The sequence below is a fragment of the Falco rusticolus genome, chromosome Z (genome assembly GCF_015220075.1).
Source record: "Falco rusticolus isolate bFalRus1 chromosome Z, bFalRus1.pri, whole genome shotgun sequence".
Classification (NCBI taxonomy): Eukaryota; Metazoa; Chordata; class Aves; order Falconiformes; family Falconidae; genus Falco; species Falco rusticolus.
Window position 1 is genome coordinate 35,021,761 of NC_051210.1, and position 19,286 is coordinate 35,041,046.

The 19,286-nt window shown below is 39.2% G+C and overlaps 1 protein-coding gene across 3 annotated transcripts in view; it reads left to right on the forward strand.

Moving 5' to 3' along the window:
* Nucleotides 1–3,478: 3,478 nt before the first annotated feature.
* SLC27A6 (solute carrier family 27 member 6) overlaps nt 3,479–19,286 on the forward strand; it is a 39,994-nt gene continuing 24,186 nt past the window's right edge. Inside the window, exons 1-4 of one of the 3 annotated variants that reach the window (XM_037374382.1) lie at nt 3,479–4,651; nt 12,968–13,174; nt 15,342–15,500; nt 16,533–16,657. In XM_037374382.1, the coding sequence (XP_037230279.1) occupies nt 4,138–4,651; nt 12,968–13,174; nt 15,342–15,500; nt 16,533–16,657 (1,005 nt within the window). In that variant the 5' untranslated portion in view covers nt 3,479–4,137. The remainder of the gene's footprint in view (nt 4,652–12,967; nt 13,175–15,341; nt 15,501–16,532; nt 16,658–19,286) is intronic. The other 2 variants (XM_037374383.1, XM_037374381.1) reach the window with 2 other exon arrangements.

Here is a 19,286-nt window from a genome sequence, read left to right on the forward strand (position 1 = left end):
AGTTTGTTACACTCACTGACCAATGCATGCACAAAATTTTAGTCACGGCCAATATTAACTAGTTTGTGTGAAATAAAATTATTAATTTCTTTGTAAGACTTTCAAATTCTGTACTATTTACTTTAAGAAGTATTAATAAGGGTGCATACATCTCCATTGGATAAAACCCCAAAACCATAGGGAGCAAAAATACTGAAGATTAATTTAGCTCTCCTCACTTTAGAAGCTAGACCGGCTACCTAAACTGAGGCATGTAAGTGCCGTTTGGGATGCATGAGACTGGCAGCTATGACTCAAAAGCTAAGCACCTTCTGCGTAAGCACCTAAAGGTCAGGCATTTATTGCCAAGGAATCCAGAATAGCACCAAATCCATAATGATGATCCTTAGCCAAGGGCAACAGGTTCAAGCCCAAGGTATAGGCAATACCTGCATATAAGCCACATTCTTACACTGCTGTTACAGTTAAGTTGAGACCTTGTACGGCAGTCAAGCAAGCAATTCAACTCATCCCAAATTAGACATCAGCATTTGGTCAGACGAGCGACTCTAATTTCCTTTAGTCATACTCAGCCTTCTTTGATGCAAGCTCTTGTAACCAATGCTCATAGACACTCATCTACCTCACAGATACCTAGGAGCTGAATCTGACTTCAAAAAACTAGTCAAATGTGTCTGGTAATTTCTAAGGGTTCCATTTTTCACTGTTCCACTTAGCACAGTGTACAAAGCATGGCTTCCCATGTCTTAATCTATTGTTGTTTAAGTAACCACCAAATCAAGAGTCTAAGCAGGTCTTAAAGTCTAAGGTTGGGCATATAGTTCCACTATTACCCAGTTTGGGGAGGGCATAAGTGACTTATCCAGCATCAGACAGAATTCTGGCACAGGCAGGAATCAAATACAGTTCCTGCATTGCTTCACCTGAATTCTGTGATTCTTTCATTGTCTACTGAAATTTCTTGCCTCAACTTATCCATTTTTGTAAGAAAGAAGAAAATTACTGAAGTACAATGCATACATTATAGAAATTGAAGTCTGAGAAATTTATGACCTATCGTTTCTGTTCTTATCCTTCTGTAGTAATTATTTCAAACACTGAGGATGGCAGTGTGCACTTTGATTTAGAGTGACTTACAAGTTTTTGAGTTGAAGAACAGAAATCTATATCACATTTACCATGGAGAAAAAAGTCTTCTTGCTATAACATGATAATTTGAGGAATCTATTTGCAGCATTTTAATTACATCTCTTGAGTTTTTCATTAGTTCCTTGTTTTACTACAGCCTATTGGTTAACAGGAGAGCAATGGCACATGTGAAATGCTGCAACCTTGTTGTCATCCTCTGGTGACAGCTTTGTCCCTCAATGACTCATTTGCACTGTGGTTTAATCAAAGCGCAGGCCTCCTGGGCCTGCCAGAAACAATACACTCCTCAACTTGATTGCCTGGAAGCTGCGTTGTTCGTTATCAGTACGGATCATTCTTTCAGCTCTTTTGCAAGTATAGCTTCTTCAGCCATAGATATTTCCATTCACACTTCATTGATACCAGTTTTCTTGCTTTTGTCACAAGGGTATGAAAGAGGCTTGATCTGAAAGATCCTTAGACGTAAGGAGGAAGACTTGGGCAGAAGAGGGGAAAAAGCTGACAGGAGTCTCTTGCTGAGGCTAGCTAAGAAACCCACCAAAGTCAGACAAAGCAAGCTTTGCAGGAAAAATGCTCTGGTTCAGTATAAGTTATAACCTTTGTAAGGACAAATTTAGGTCATTTGCTTAATGTATGAAATGCTTAAACTATAACTGTTACATTATTTCCAATATTCAAGCATTTAAAATTGCCACATGCAAACTGCCTCTGCCCTAGAAAGAAGAGCTGTATAGTATAGGATGGTTTACAGGCTGAAAGAGTGACTGATATTCAGGGCAGGAAAGAAAGGAAAAAGGACGGGGGGCAGGGGGGGAAGCTCTAAAATGGTAGCAAAGGAGAATGGCTGGGGGTTTAGCAGAACAAGAGGCAGGGCCAATGGGCTAGGTGCAGTCTGGTTGAATACACTTACCAGAGAAGTGTTTTAAAGAGAAGCAAAAGTCTTTCAGGGCTTTTGAGCTCTGAGCACCGAAGCACAGGCAGTGCCTGGAAGACCTGCAGAGCAGAAATTGTGAGATGTTGTCTAGATGTAGCAAGGGAAGATTCTAGAAAGAAGTGAATGATGAGCTGCTTTTACTGTTTTGGCTTCACTACTCTGTTCAGGGTTTCTACTTAGACTTGTGCTAGACAGTTTCAAGGTAGTAGCTAACATATCTTTTCAAATATGGGATTTGCTCTATGCTATTAATAAAATTCAAGATGACCCCAGAAGAAGTATGCTTTGATAAATAAATCTCTTCTTTGTCCAGAGAAGGAAGACATCTCTTACTGACTCCAACGTGCACAAGTGACACAGCAAGCTGGCCTGGTATCTGAAGGAGACAATGGAAGCCAGGACTACACTGTTAGCACTTGGATCTCATGATTAAGATGTACCATTCTGGGGAGGAAAAAGATTTTAGTATCAAGTGCCAATTGGGTGGATAATAAGTATATTCCTGCAGATACTGCAGTAACACTCTGGAGCACTAGTCAACACTCTGGACCACTCGGCCAGTATATGAGGTAAACAATAGGATGGGGTGTGGAACATGACAAAAGGCTAGGTTATTCTGATGTGATACTGGCAACAGGCAGATAGAGGAGTTTGTACTGTAAACTACCCGTACTCACAGTCTTATGACTTTGGAAAATTCACAGTTATTCAAAAGCATACTCATACCCTGTAAAAAAATGCATTTACTGTAAGCTCCAGTTTTAAAATAAGTACCTGCTGAGTTTTTGTCACGATACACACTACAGTCATTAATTCAAACTGTTTGTAGCCAACACAACAGAAAACGTGTCACTCATAGAATGACCTCAGCTTCATGGGGTCCATGTAACTCCGGACTCCACTGCACTGGAAACACATGAACACCACATTACGTGTCTCACCAAGGGCAACAGCTGCGGACGACTTTGGATAGCAGGGAGCCATCAGTGTGTCAAAGTGCTTGGGGTGACAGACCTCAGCAGCTGCAGGGCCAGCACCATGCCCAGGTGTGACTGCTTCTTACCAGTGGCACCTCTCCTGCGCGAAGGAGACATTCCGTGGTGCACTGACCCACAGCCTTGGCGCAGCCCCGTTTCCTGGCAGACCGAACCAGGCCCGAAGGCGCTTCTGCCCCAGGCTAGCTGTGCCGCCGGTCGCCTTGGCCTAAAACCGCTCCCAAGGCCGCAGTGGTGTGTGAGGGCGGGCAGCAGGCAGCCCTGCGCCCCTGGGGTGACGCTGCCCGCATGCCTCAGCGCCTCGGCGCAGAGCCAAGCCCCGGGACCAGCGGCGGTAACTGCCTTCCCGGGGCCGCACCGCTGCCACGCGTAACGAGAGAAGCGCCAAGCGGGGAGCACCTGCCGCACCGTCAGCCCCACCGCCTTCCCAGCGCCCAGCGCCCCGGCCCTCGCTCCACCGCCGCCCGCCGCAGCAAGGACCATCCCGGGGCGAGGCTCCCAGCCTTCGGCCGCGGCCTCACCCCGGGACCCAGCCTCCCGGGCTCTCGCCGCCGGGGGTGGAGTAAGGCTGATCGCGCCTTATGCAACCGGCTCAGGGAGCAGCCGCCGCCCCGCCAGCAGCTCGGTGGTGTCCGTGAGTCCCGGGGGCGCGGGGAGGGGAGGCGGACGCACTGTGGTCTCAGCCGTGCGTGGTGAGGGCGGGAGCGCTAGCCCTGCCTGCCCGGGCCTGCCCCGCCGGGGCGTGCCGTCCCGCAGGTGCGGGGTCCGCCGCGCCGTGGGAGGCTGAGGCGGGCGGGCGGCTCGGGGCGGCGGCTGTGCGGGGGCGGCGGGGCCGAGGTGTGCAGCCGGCGTTCGCGCTTGGCTGCTGGGTTTCCCCTGTCCTGCCGTTGCCTGACCGGCCGGGAGTCGCCGGCAGCTTCCCGGGGCGGCGGTGCACCTCCGCAGGGGGGGAGGGCGGGAAAAGCCTCAGCCCCTGCCGGCTGTCTCCTCAGAGCCCGCAGCCTGCCTGGACGCTCCTCGCGTCCAGCTCCGTGTGTCAAGCCGCCTGGCCGCGGGGAAATGAGTGGCTGGGACGACCTTTATCCACTCCCAATGCTGCCCTCCTGGGTACCGGGCGCTGCCGCTGGGATCATCTCCTTGCACCTTATCCAGAAACTCCTCTTCCCCTACTTCTGGGCTGACCTGAGATACCTGATGAAAGTCTTGATGTGTGGGCTGAGACTGGAGATGTACCGGCTGCAAGGAAAGATCGTCACAGTTCTGGACAAGTTTGTGAAGCTGGCTGAGAAGCAGCCCCACAAGCCATTCCTCATTTACGAAGGGAAGGTGCACACCTACCGGGATGTGGACAGGAGGAGTAACAGGGTAGCACAGGTCTTCCTACACCACGGGGCTCTGAAGAAGGGCGACACGGTGGCCCTGCTGATGGGCAACGAGCCAGATTTCATCCATGTGTGGTTTGGGCTGGCCAAGCTGGGCTGTGTGGTGGCTTTTCTCAACTTCAACGTCCGCTCCAGATCCCTCCTGCACTGTGTCATGAGCTGTGAGCCCAAGATACTGGTTGTGGGAGCAGGTAGAGTATACACGCCTGATTTGTACATCCAGAGCTTTTAATGTGACATCTCCCCTGTGTGTGTCTCTCCAGCTCCTTTACTGAAAACCTGGTTTTCATATGTTCATAGAATGAAACAAACCTAGAGCTAGAACAGGCTTCAGGAGATCATAAAGCTTAAGCCTCTCAGGCAGAACCAAGTATATCCATGTTTTGGGGACATCCATTTAACCTTTTGATAAAAAATGTGCATTGCAGAAACGTTTGCAACGTCTAAGTACAGCCTGTTCCAAGCATTTAATCACTTCAGTAGTTGCTTAATGTGTTTCAGGAAAGATTAAAATGATATACTAAGAATAATTTCCAATTCCTTTTTAAATAGCCAGTTTTAATCTTACTTAAGTCATGTACTTTATTCTCCTGTACTATCTTCCCATCTTCGTAGGGATCAAAAGCACTTTAAGCTGGAAAGTCTTAAGCTCATAATGTACAACCTCTGTTGTACAACTGTGCACACAGGTACGATAGTCCTCCAGGGACTAAAATTGGGAAGTTGGGGTTTTTTTACAGGAGTGGCACATAGGAGGTTGCTTTGTAGTCAATTTACTATTGGTGTTGGATCATAGAAGAAATTGATGTGTTTGAATAGGAGATAATAGTGTGTGTTGCGTTAAGTTTCCAAAGTATTACATTTTTATTATGTGAGTGCTTCAAAAGAATGTAAAATCTTGATGTAGGCATACTGTGTATTTTATATTCAAATTTGGCTTCAGTGATGAAGTTGTATAAACTGAAGACAGATCCAAAACCTAAACTTGCCTCAGAATTTGTGATCAAGTGCAAGAGAATCTGCAATGCTAAAAGATCACACAGAACCTTGATATTTGGTTGGAGGAGATTTCAAAATGTTAATGTTTTCCTACCTATCTAAAATTATTATTTCAAGTCTACTCTTCCTTATTTCTATTTCACAACTTCTCGCCTTATTCCTATTACACAGGCTGGGGGGGGGGGGGGTGTGCATCCATGACACCTGAATGGTGGAATTTCCTTCCATGTGTTCTCTGCTGCTGCAAATTTGTGCTTTCAAAGATGTATTAAATATTGTCCCCTGCGTATTTTTTAGTTAGAACAAGCTAGTGAAAGAAAACCCAAAACACATGATCACAGTGCTTCTGAACTGACAGTTTTTAAATTTGCCTTCTTAATAAGAAAAAAAGTTCTCATTTAACACCCTTTCATGAATACGTGCTTTTGAGTGTATGGATTGAGGAATGGATTTAATGTTCAGAAAATTCGTGCTCATTGACTGCAGTGAAGGAGAACTTTGAATCAAAACTTCTAAGAGTAGTCTTTATTAAATGAGAGGTTAACTAATGAATGAAAAAAGCATTTGCAAAGGAGGAACAGAGTCCCTGTTTCTCCACTCCTAATCTGTTACCAAGAGTGACTGTGTTGCACTAGCTTGTTCTAGGAGTCTGCCTCTGCTCACAAAAGAGCTATGTGCAGGCAGATAATACAACACAGATACAAATCAGTTAGTCTCTAAGCTGATCTTCTATATGTTGGTCTTACTTTATTCATGGGTTTTAGTCTCTGCATTAAATTTGTCAATCTATTGAGCCTGCAAGGCTTCATAGTATTCTTCTTTGGGACTTAGAGGCTCTCTTCTACCTGTATCTGTGAAAGAAGTTGGTTGTGTACTTGTTTATTGGCCACGTCATGTGGAAAAGGAACCTCTTGAAACGAGTCCAGGGTTCACATATCCTCCAGTGACTGTAAGGACTAACTCCTACTACTCTTGAAACAAAAACGTAGTGCACATATTGTAAGTAATAATTTCTACCTAATGTTTATAAAAATTGCAGGGCACTATTTAATACCGAGGTTATAGTTAGATAATTCTCAGAAGTCTGTTGAACTTCTCTTTGTCCTGTGTTAGTAGGTGTTTTAAGGGATTCTTCTTTATCAGTAGGCATGACTTGAACTTTCTTGTGTGTTTGCTCTTACGGCACAGTTTTCTGCAGGATTGTGCACAGCTTAAATGTATGTTTTCTTTCAAACTATTTACACTAAAAAAAAAATCAACCTGTGGTCCAATACCTATCATTTTCATAGTCTGGCATCATGTTTCGCAACATAAGATTTTTTTTTAATCAGATTAGTATGTAACGGTATTATTTCTGGATAGTGACAATTCTGATTTTCAAAAACATGTAGGCTTTTCACTCTCCACAAACAAATGTAGGTTTCACTTAGAAATTCCTTGTAACAGTTACAAAACTATCTTTTCAATATTTTGGATGATCTTTGGTCTTTTTCATATACTGCAGCACAGCAGAAGTCACCCCCTTAACAATTTGACCATCAAACTGTTATCTTAGCAAGACCAGATCTGTTATTGAAATTCTGCTCTTGTCAAATCTACTTAATATTAAGTTTCAGTTGTGCTGAAGGGAACCTTCTACCTTCTGCTGCTACCTGCAACAGTTCCCACAGATAATTGTGTATTGCTGAATCTTTCCCGCTCAGAATGGTGGTGTAGCCTTCCTCTGTATGAGATGATTGCACCTTGCAGCTTCTTTTGGTGCATCTTGTCATTTTTCCAGAATGCTTTTATTTTTTACAAATGTGATACCTCTATCCAAGTAGGCTGGGCACTCTTTGTGGTTGTGTTTTCTTACACGTCTTGTTTGGTCTTTCATGCTGCCTATTGCAAGATCACTTCTATTTGTGGAATTTGTACTTTTCAATTTTGTTTTGTGCCTGCATGTTTTTCAGAAATTGTGATTTGGTAACCCAGACCAATTAGTATCATTTTGTCTTTCTTTCAGCACTTGCAGTCAGACACTTCCAATAGTACTTATGTTTTGGAGGTTTGGTTTTGACTTGTGTGTTCTATTAATTTCTCTCTATTATATTCTCTCTGCAATTGAATATTTTATTCTTTAGCCTCAGATAACTTAAACATTTCTCATTATTGTTGTTTTCTTATATGATTTCATATAAATCTCTAAAAGTTTGAATTTTTTCTATGACAGCGATGTTCTTATTCATTTAGCACAATATAGTAACTTTTTCTTCCCTTCCCATCCAAGTGCAGACTTTAAGGCAAATATAGATTCTCTGATTTGCCAAAATTTAGACTTTGTGTTCCTTTCCAGTTTTTCCACTTGCCTTTGTGTTTTTGCTTTAGCAACTTTCATCTGTTGTGTTCCAGAGCATTTAGCTCTTGCTTTAATTTGTTATGTGATGTTCTCACACTTCCATTCCAGAAACACAGTCTACCACCACTCCCGTTCTGGGGAATGTTTTTTGAAAGAGATTCAAAAGTTGGAGTTTAAAACAGCATTTTTAATAAAACAGCAGTTAACTAACATGTAGGTAAACAAGGAACTTGTAAAGGAGAAAAAAAGAAGCTGTATGCCCTTCTCTCTGTCACAATGCCAGCATTAGCTTACTTCAACAACAGTAAGATCTGTTTAAAAGGTATTCATCCGTACTACAGTTGTTACCAGATTATGCCACCCTTACTCATTTATAAGCTACTGGTTAAACCAAGGAGTAAGGTGCTGCTTAAAATGAAGGCACCTTTTAAGGCAGGGGTCCTCAAACTACGGCCACGGGCTGGATACAGCCCCCCAGGCTCCTCAATCCGGCCCCCGGTATTTACAGACCCCCCCGCCCCCCCCCCCCCCCCCCCCCCCCCCCGCCAGGGTTGGGGCGGGGAAACCAAGCAGCTGCAGATGGCTGCCTGCCACTGCATCTGCGCCGGCCCCCTGGTCAAAAAGTTTGAGGACCCCTGTTTAAAGGCACTTTGTCCTTGCTGGGCGTATTTCTATTCATTGGCGTCTTGCTTGAACAAGGGATTACATGTCATGTTTTGGACAGTGCTTTTGTAACAGCAATACTGTTAAACAACTCTTACAATCTAGTGACCCACCAGAAAGGTACAAATGGAATTTGCCAGTGTATTATAGCGTATTGCTACTTGGAAGTGTTCGGGTTGTAGAAGTACATCCCAGATTGCCATCATGACCACTAATAACAAGGATTCAACTGTAAAAGGATTGCATTACTAAACGCCATGAGATTGGTTTACATGAGTCCTGATAGGAAAGGCTATTTAGGGAGTGTATATGTCATATGGACATGTATGGGCAGCCAGCTCATTGTGGACCTGGTTGAACAAGATGACCTCCAGACATCCCTTCCAACCACAGCCACTGTGTGATTCTGCAATTCTGTACAGATTTACATCTCTTAGCTGTGCATGTATAGCATTTTCCTGGCCAGGGTTCTTTGCTCTTGAGGCACCGGCAGTGCTTTCTGGTGCTGCTCAGTGTTTTCTGCACTTCTCATTATTTGAGCTCAGAACCAGGGTTTATGCTGGCAGGAGTAAAGTTCAGACAGAAGTGTGTCTACATCCTGGAGTAAACAAAGTTTTTTGGTATTAGTGAATTAAGGTCATATGGTATTATATACAAGTAGCAGTATCGTCCTTCAGATGTTAGTCACTGAGTGAAAAAAAAAAAAAAAAAGGATTTATTAAAATGCTCTTTTTTTAACTGTTTGGAATGAAAAGCTATTTAAGCATAAACAATTAGGACAAGGAAACCACAGAAGGCCCACAGAAGACACTGTTACCTGCTGTTAGACACCGTATCTCTTTGATCAGTTGCTTTTACTTGATCTGAAGTATCTCGTGTCCCAGATGGCCTTTGAGTGGAAAACAGTGCCAGCTGTAAATCCTCAAGCTGGCTTCTGTTTTACTACCTTTACTGCCTTCAGTAGTGTTACAAGATACCAACACTGAACCTGAGCCACATCTGACTTGTAATTTCTGTTATTATTACTTAGTGAGAATGAATGTTGAGTCTAAGGAGTCACGTGGGGAATCAAGTACAAGTAACAATTATTTTCTGAGGCTAGACCATGTGGGGAGGAGTTTGGACTTGCCATAGCTTGCTAAGCATATCAGCCAAGGTACACATCAAAGTTACATAAGAACCATTTTATACAGTTTTCCTTCTGAGTAACTTTCTGTTCAGTACAAGTTGATCTCGTAATCTGACGTATTCCTTTCATCTCTGTAGGACTGTGTACTTGCGAAAAGGCTGCATTGTTTCTTTGCTAGAAAATAACATAAACCCCCTTTTGTACAGCTTGAAACCTAGGACAGTAGTTCAAAATCAAAACATATTTTCCTCGCTTTCTCAAAAAATGTAACTGAGTTATGTATTAATGTGAATTTAATATAACAGCTTCACAAACTTTTTGTTGAATAATGAAATGCTTTACAAGTAAGGCCGGGGGGAAGGGGTGGAGGCAAAAAAGTGGAGAAGCATATTCATCTGGACTGATTACAGTGGGTTTTTTTTCCCAGTAGAAGCCAAACTTAGCGCATGTTGTGTATTCGTATAGAAACTATGTAAACCATGCACACAGAATGGCTGACTACTTGGCTAAACTTCAGATAAACATTCATGTCTTCCAAAACAAATACACCAAAACCTGAATATACTTTTATAGTGTAAAAAGCAAACAAGTACTTCAGAGAAACCACAAGCTTAAACAGCTAAATTGCTTTACTGTTAATTACTTTCCTGTATGGTAAAGTACACATATCAGGTACCTCTAGAAATAATCAAACTATGGTTCCTCCAAGAGGGCTGTCTTTACCTGACATATGGACAAGATGATTATATAAAGTCCAATAAGCCCTACACAATGTTTGGCACAGAAATTCTTTGTTCAGAGAACAAAACATATAGTTGACTATCACCAGAATAATTATTTGGAAATAGGTTAGTACAACTGAGAGTAATCTTCAGACATCCCGTGCTCCTGTGTGTTCCAGAAGTAATTTTCAGTTTCTGGCACTTTGAATACAGCTGTTTTAAATTACCCTTTCTTATTCATTCAATCACTTCATTGTTTCTGCTGTTCTCTGTCTAACTAGAATTTTCTTTCAAGATAACATATAAGTACAAGCTCTTCACATATTGTTCCAAGTACTAGATTCCTGAGCACAGAAGAAAAATTCTATTGTATAATTGATTCATAGTTCAATAGCAGTTAAAAAAAACAAGCAAGCCTCTGTGCAACAACAAAAAAGTAGGTCTTATGAGTGTTTAGAGAAACAATAAACAGTGTGTGTTTATTTTGAAGACTGATCTTAATTAGAGTAAATATGTTTCAATCTACTAAAAGGGAGCTCTGCCCTCCTGTCATTCTTGAATCTTTAATGATTGTGTCTGTAGAGATTGTATTAATAGTTGCCATTTTTCTTCCTTTGAAGTAAGGAAAGAAAAGGGGGGGGGGGGGAGTAAGAGGCAAGTCCTTTTCTTTTTGACAGATTTGCAGTTCATGTTAATCAAATACACAAAGAACTTGATGCACATCTTACCTAGAACTTGGGAATAGTAAAAAATTTGAAATATTTGTGAATTGTGTGCAGTCCTAAACAAAAGAGGATGGACAGCTGAGTCTGGTTCAAATGATTACTGGAAGCTGGAGAGTGAACAGATTCTTAACAATCTTTAAGAGTCCTTAAAATCTTTGCTGGCACTGTAGTTAGAGCTAGTGCACCAATAAAGAATGATAGAGGGTGCTACATTCTTTCACTATTTTGAGAAAGGAAATGGAGCTGCAGCCACTTCTATTGCTAGGTTCTCAGCCTAACTTGTACCTACACAAACTATAATTAGTATATTTAGGAGACGTATGTGTATATATGGAATAATAGGAAGACAAAAATCAGTATTAGAAGGTAATAAGTATATAGTTCCTCTGTCACACTTGGCTTATTAATAGCTGTTTTTCATTATCCTGCAGTTAACACTGTTGTCCTTAATATGATTTTTTATTCACTTTTTTCATTCTATTGCTATGTATAGTGGAAGGGAACTGTACTCCAGTGATTCAAACAGGAGGCTATCTGTCTTTTAAATTTTCGTAATTATTTGGGTGATTCTTCCTGAACTCAGTTCTGCATTGGGTTACTTACTCTAGGTTTGTAAGTCATATGTTTAGCTGGTGACAGCAGGCTGTATCTCTGTTACAGAGATTAGTATGTCATTCATTAAAATACAGCACTGTAGCACCGTCATTAGGAAAGTAATTTTCTGAAAGATTAAAAATCTTCAGTTATTTTGGTGTAAAATTTATGCAAGGAGGTTCTATTAAGGGTATCCATATTTAGTATTTGTGAAATGAGCTTGGAGTTGTCCCTAGGATTTCAAATGCTGGGTCTGGCAATGCTTCATTATGAGGTTCTGGGTCAGTCATGTCGACTTTGTTTATTCATTTATAAAAACTGAGATAATTACATAAATTTATGCCCACAGGGATATTTGCAAGATTAATTACATAGCTGGAGATTTAGCAAAACACTTAAGTGTAAATGTGTCTTTAAGTATATGAATAGTTCTATTAAAAGCAGTATTATTCCTATTCTTGAGAATTTTCTTGGGTTAGTACTTAAATGCCTGTGCAGTGTTCTGAGCAAGTGACAGATTGTTTGTATTTCTACACATTTTTACATAAATACCAAATATATTACTTAAGGATTGGCCTCTATTTAGACTTTTTTCTTTTTGTTTAATCTGGGATTCTCTTATGGTTTCTTTCCTGATACGCCAACAAAATAGATCTTAGTTATGCTGCTGTTTTTATTTTTTAGAAGTGAGTTTGTATCTGAAACACTCAAAGCATTACATAAATAGGCACATGGCTCTTCGACAGTCTCTGAATAAGCCACAGGCCTGTATCATATTTCTATTCTGTAAAAGTTAGGTACCTACATATGTGTTACAGTTTTGTGTTTGTTTTTAAATTAGTCACTTCTGTGCTTCTGAAAAAAATAGTGCTTGATGAGAGATTGCTGTTGAAGGCATCCAGGAAAATCTGCATTGTAATTACCAGCCACGTCTATGCTTGCCTTGCATCTTCAACAGATTACTTCATGATTTGTTGAATTTATTGAAGATGAAGCTTAACTACACTTCTGGCCTTAGTAATGACCAAGGGTTATCCAAAATGAGGTGGGAAGAAGGAGCTACTAATGAAGGCTCACTACGTAGCCTTGAGGGCTAGCTGACAAACCTTGTGGGGTCAGCAGTGTTTTTACCACATTATATCCTGTTTTCAGTGAATTTTCGTTCTACTTCATCATTATTTTATTGAATTTATTTATGTCATTTTTGTCATATTTATGTCATGTTACTTTCATTCCTCTTTCTGTTACAAAGAGTAAAATTTAAAAGGAAAAATGCTTTATTTGCTAGTTTTGTGAAGAGATAATGTAAGTAATATTGTTTTGTGTTAATTTTTAAGATTTGCTTGGGACACTGGAAGAAATTCTTCCTAACCTCCAAAAAGACATTAGTGTTTGGATAATGACCAAAGACTCTGCTTTTCCAAGTGTGCATACCCTTTTAGATAAAATAGAGGCAGCATCTGAAGACCCTGTTCCAGTTAATCAACGTTCTGCTGACAACCTCAAGTCATCTGCTTTGTATATATTTACTTCAGGAACAACAGGTACTGTTCTACTAAAGAGTCTATATTTTCCTTCAGCTTTCATCTAGAAACTTGCTTTTCCAAATCTCGAATCTTTTTGTTCATCTTTTTATAGTAGAATATAATATTTTTTTATCTGGAAATATTATGGTAGAAAATAAGCATTTTTCTTGGCAGTGACTGTTTACATTCAGTGGTTTATGGGCTTCTCTTCTTTTTTTTTCCTGCTACATTCTGCAAACACTATGAGAAGCTTTACCTGTTACATCACAGCTAAGGTGTTTGTTTATAAAACGTTTTACTTTTTCAGTGGGTTTACAATGATGATATATTGTGGGATTACATGCCACTGCCGAGCTAATATACCTAACTGTATCTAGAAATTTAAAAAACAAATCATAAAACAAGCATGTAAACATTCATTTTTTCTTCATTAGGTCTTGTTCTATGCAGGTCACTGTAGAGACAGAAAATAGGATTAAGTTACTAGCCTTTTAGTTTAGAAACAGATGGCTGAATTTATTACCAGTGCTCCACCAGCTAAGAAGCTAAGACTTTAAAAAAACTGGACACTGACATGAAAAGCAGCATGATGTTGTTAAGATAAGCAGATTGGCATTCTCATTCAGCTGAAAAGCTTTAGTCACAAGAAGATTTAAAATGAAGATGTGTTTCGTGGCTTTTTTCACTCATACAAGTAATTTGTTTGCTTCTGGTTCTGGGGAAAAATTATGAAATAAAACTGTCAGTCTAAAATAAAAAATTAGGAATGTATCAATATTTTTAAGAGGTCAGGTATGTTTATAATACCACTAATGTACAGGTGGTTGACCTTGCTCATTAAAAGTAAGGAGTTTTAGCTAAAAATATTACAGAGTTCTCCAGGTAGGAGGATTTTTTTCTTATAACTGCATTCAAAATACCTGTGTGAAGTCTCAAATTTTAATTATGTAGAATTTAAAATATTTTTGAGGCCTTGTTTGTATTACATTTATTTATACTGGATTTCTTCTATGTACCATGTAACTAAAAGAATAAGGTTGGTTTAGTGTCAAGAGTGTGGAATAATTAATACTGATCTAAAGTAACTGAGCATTTTTCATGGTTTTTGGTAAAGCAAGAGCATAGTGTTGCTCCTAAAATCAATGACTGGTAAAATTAGTTATAAGAAGGAAGTATCTTGTGTAGCAGCTTATGTAAAGACAGAAGGAAAAAACTTGAAACTGTAGAGCACTTCTTGCGGTAAGTGATTCATTGGCAACATAGGCTTATTGCCTTTTCTCTTTAGTATGATGGGTTTTGGAATAGCTTTGAATTGTAGCTAGAATCTCCATGGATTAGACTTCCAGTTAACAGCTGTAGTTGGGTCTTCTAATTTTCTAGCTTTTCCAGAATAGGTAAGAAAACTTTCTGAACTATTAAATTTTTTGACCCTGCTCATCATCAGGACTCAGCCTGAAATTTTTGTGTGTATGTGAGAACATGTATGAAGCAAGAACACGTGGCCTACTCAAAATAATGGGTACCAGAGTAATAGCCTAGGAAGCCCTTGCATGTGAGTCTGTATTGCTAAACAGAAATTGTGTGCTGAACCTGAAGAAACTCATTAAGAACCTAACTGGAGTGGATTGTTGGTGGATTTTTTTTTTTTTTTTTTTTTTTTTAATTCTACATAGCCTTCATAGTGTCCTAAAATAAACGGGTAGGCAGATACACTCATCTTGGATACACCCACTGCATGATTTACTTTGTGTAGATCCCATACCTTTCTTAATTATGTTACAGTCACTATGACTCTTGCCTGAAAGAGATCGTGTGATGCCTCTTTATGTTAAAGGAAGTCCATATGTATGGTAAATGCTTTTGGCCCTTTGTTGGCTTTATATCGTTTGATAGCATGCTAGCCATGGAGTTTCTTCATGTTTCCACCTATTTGAATCGACTTAACATCAGATTCAATAACTAACAGACGAGATTACAAACTGGTTTGTGTTTCTACGTGTACAGAGCAAACGTGCAATATTGTATTAATAAGCAACTCACTGTCTATTAACAGTCATCTAAACAGATGGCTGAAAATATGGTTAGAGAAGAAAGAATTGATTCTTTTATGATTTTAGAGACCTTAACAGGAAAAAATAGTTATCTTAAGAGATGCTTCATGCATGGTTTTGGATTTTCATTACAGGTCTCCCAAAGGCGGCAGTTATCAGTCACATGCAGGTTCTTAAAGGAGCTGCTGGACTGTGGGCTTTTGGTGCTGCTGCAGAAGACATCATTTATGTTACTCTGCCTCTTTATCATAGTGCAGCATCTCTTCTTGGCATTGGTGGATGCATTGAATTAGGTAGGGATTTTTTCCCTTAATTATGTTGTTCATAGAAAATTAATTAACATAAAAATGTATAAAACACACTCAGGTTCACTGCCATTAGGAAAACTAATGCTTTTGATGAAATCTAATGGAACAGTCTTTTTGGAATAGCTTTATATTTCTGTATTTTGGAGTCAGGGGCTGTTGTATTAGCAAAGGATCTCTTACAAGCTGTCTTTGTGGTACTGGGGAAGAATTAGTTATAGGCATTTGTGCACAATTGTTTTTACTGTCTTTTATATTTAGGTAAAAAGGGATTTAAAGACATGTAATATTTTGGCAATGTTAAAATGCATTAGTATTATGTACAGACTAAGTGTTGTACTGTGAGATAGAACAAAAATGCATTTTGGTGAATTTTAAGACTGACAGACATTTATAGTAACCATTCGTCTCTGTCATATATCATTAGATGATATATAACTTTTTTCCATTTAATTTGTGTAGTTCTGGCATGGACAATAAAATCTATACTTTACAGAAACAATGTAGGTGTCCTCAGTGACTTTCTTATAAAATATTTATTTGGAACTTTATGGCAAATACTTCTTTTTCCTGAAGCATCAAGAAGTCAGGGCAAGGGAAGGATTAATGGATTATGGATTAATTGATTGAATCTGCATCAATGAATACTATTTTTGTTGAAAAACAAAATTTCAATGATATGCAAATGATTTGCTAATTCAGGCTGACTTTTCTAGATATTTTCAGTTACACTCTTTTGAATAATATTGCAACACCAACAAAGAGAAGCTGGCTTCTTGCTTATAACCTCTTACCTATCGGTTTAGTCTCACTAAGGAGGAGATTGATTTAATGTCCCTTTTTTGTCTACCAGATTTGAACACACATCTTCTAATAAAACAGCTTGAACACTATGTAATTCTCTGAACAAGGCTGCTTTTAGTTCCTCTTATGTTCTATTTTGTAGAAATAGTGAACATAGCTAGGTAAGCTGCCATATAAAGAAAATGCTTCATTTCCTTTTCTACTGTTTCCATAAAGGTGCAACCTGTGTGTTAAAAAAGAAGTTCTCAGCTAGTCAGTTTTGGAGTGACTGCAAAAAGTACAATGTGACTGTCATCCAATACATTGGAGAACTTTGCCGTTACCTTTGCAGCCAGCCAGTGGTAAGTGGAATCAAAATGATGGCTATTCATCTGTAAGTAAGTGATATGTACAGTTATTGTTCTTAAATGCAGTTATGTTAAGGGGAAATAAAACTGCATTGAACCTGTCCCTCTGTTCTTTCTATGTGAGGTTCTTCAAATATTTGGTTATCTATGGACTGTAAAAAATGTTATGGCTTGAATCAGGAAGATGTTAAAAGTATTAAAAGATTTTAAGACTAAAAACTGAATCAGTTTTGGTGAAAAAGTATTATTTCACAGAGTTTCACAATGTAAGTTTGGAAAACCAGGATTAATATTCATTGTCTTTTCAGAATTTTCAAAACTTTGTTTCTGGGCACATAAAAATATCGGAGGTCTCAAGTTTTGTAGGTTGTGTTTCAGCACTGTTTTGGCTTGTGGAATGTGCTTGTTTTGAGACCATCTAAACTGTATTTTTAAATTTGGAAGCGGTTTGGTGTGAGCAGCTCAAAGGAAGAATGCCTTTTGTTCCAGTTAGAAAGCTATTCCAGACAACAAACCTGTTTTTGTTAAAGTGACATTCCTCTCTGAAACTGTTTTCCTTTGTATTTCTTTTCCTTTGGCTGTCAGTGGTGGTATGGTCTGCCTACAAGGTATCAAGTACAAAGTATGCTGAACCTGTTGTAATTACCAAGTATAGTTGACTCAGGTTAACTGAATTAACTCGTGATCTGGCTATTCTCTGATAGGTTTCTGTACTTATCCATTGATGACAGAGAGAGCCCAAGATGTTTAGGGTAAGGTAAATGCCTATAATTCATTGGAATTAATTTAAGATGTATAGAATTGTATAGATGGAATGGATACAACCTGTGGCAAACCCAACTGACTTTCTATCCTCAAATGCTTGTGCTACATGTGTGAAAATGAATATGAAGCAAACATTCATAGTCCAGTATAAACTAAAATCAATCTTACTAATGCTGGCAATTTCCATCCATTTATGAGCTGCAGATTGTCATTTTTGTTTCAGTAAGAAGTCCTAAATGTTACATCATACATTATCTTACCTGGTTAAGCATTTTAATCATAGAATCATTTAGGTTGGAAAAGACCTTTTAAGATCATCAAGCCCAGCCATTAACCTAACACTGTCAAATCTACTACTAAACCAAGTCCTCAAGTGCCACATCCTTAAATACCTCCTCCAGGGATGGTGACTTAACCACTTCGCTGGGCAGCCAGCTCCAAGACTTGACAACCTGTTCAGTGAAGAATTTTTTCTTACTATCCAATCTAAACCTCCCCTGGTGCAACTTGAGGCAGTTCCCTGTCATCTTATCACTTGTTACTTGGGATGAGAGACTGACACCCACCTCACTACAACCTCCTTTCAGGTACTTGTAGGGACCGGTAAGGTCTCTCCTCTTCTCCAGGCAGAACAACCCCAGGTCTCTCAGCCTCTTGTAAGACAGGTTCTCAAGACCTATCACCAGCTTCATTGCTCTTCTTTGGACATGCTCCAGTATGTCAATGTCTTTCTTGTAGTGAGGGGTGGACCCAAAGCTGAACACAGTATTCAAGCTGTGGCTCCACCAGTATGGAGTACAGACTTTACACAATTACTTATAATCATAAACAGCTTTTATTTTGAATACTAAATAAAAATAAATAACAGCTTCCAAGTACCTGTATAACATTAAGCAGAAAGAACTGTATTCTCTTTTAATTTAACAAAATGTTTAGAATACAAAGAGATTTGGGAAAATGTACAGAAGTTGGATGCAATACAGTTGTTATCTCTTTGGAGGTTCTCTGTTTGCCTCTATCATAATTCAATTTCATGATTTAAAAAAAAAATAAATCAATGGTTTATTTTCGTTTCAGTGGATTTTATTGAAATGACTCATCTCTTAGGAAATGGGGCCAATAATTCAAATTAATTAATCTGAAAACTCTTTTCTAATCCAAGTCCTCATTTTATGGTTTTCCAGAATAAGCTTTTCCTTAAGCAATGTTCGAATAATTCAAAAAGAATGCAAATCAGTGTTGTTTCCAGCAAAATAAAAATCTGCATTAGTATCTCAAATTGAATTTTTTTTTCCTCTATGAAAATTTTCAGAAGTGTTTAAGTAATGTAGTGGTGGGTCATAGATCCTCCAGCACTATCCCTACATGCCTTAGCAAAGAGGAAGTTATTGAATTAAAAAGGGCATAGGCTGATGTCCCATTGACGACCACTGTCTGTGACATAACACTACAATAGTGATGCCTTTCTTCCTGTGTTTCTTTTTTTTTCAGTTTTGTTGGGGTTTTTAATTATTCTTTTTATTTGTTTAGTTTTTAACTTTATAATAAAGTAAATAAAAAAAGCACAGAATAATGAAAAATCAAGTTAAAGACCATAAGGAAAATCAAAACTTATGAAAGACTGAGCTTTGATAAATTGTGATTTTTCTTCATTGTAGGCTAACATGATTTCCTCAAAGTCATCTCCCTTTCTCTAGCACTTCCCAAATATTGATTGTTCCCCTTTTCTGTCCTTTAACTATACAGTTTGAGCATGGCATTTTATTTTACCCATTTTACCCTGTTGAGTATCTTAAAGCAGGAATGATAGATTAATATACTTCATTTTCTAAAACAAACCGTTTTATTTTTAAATCCT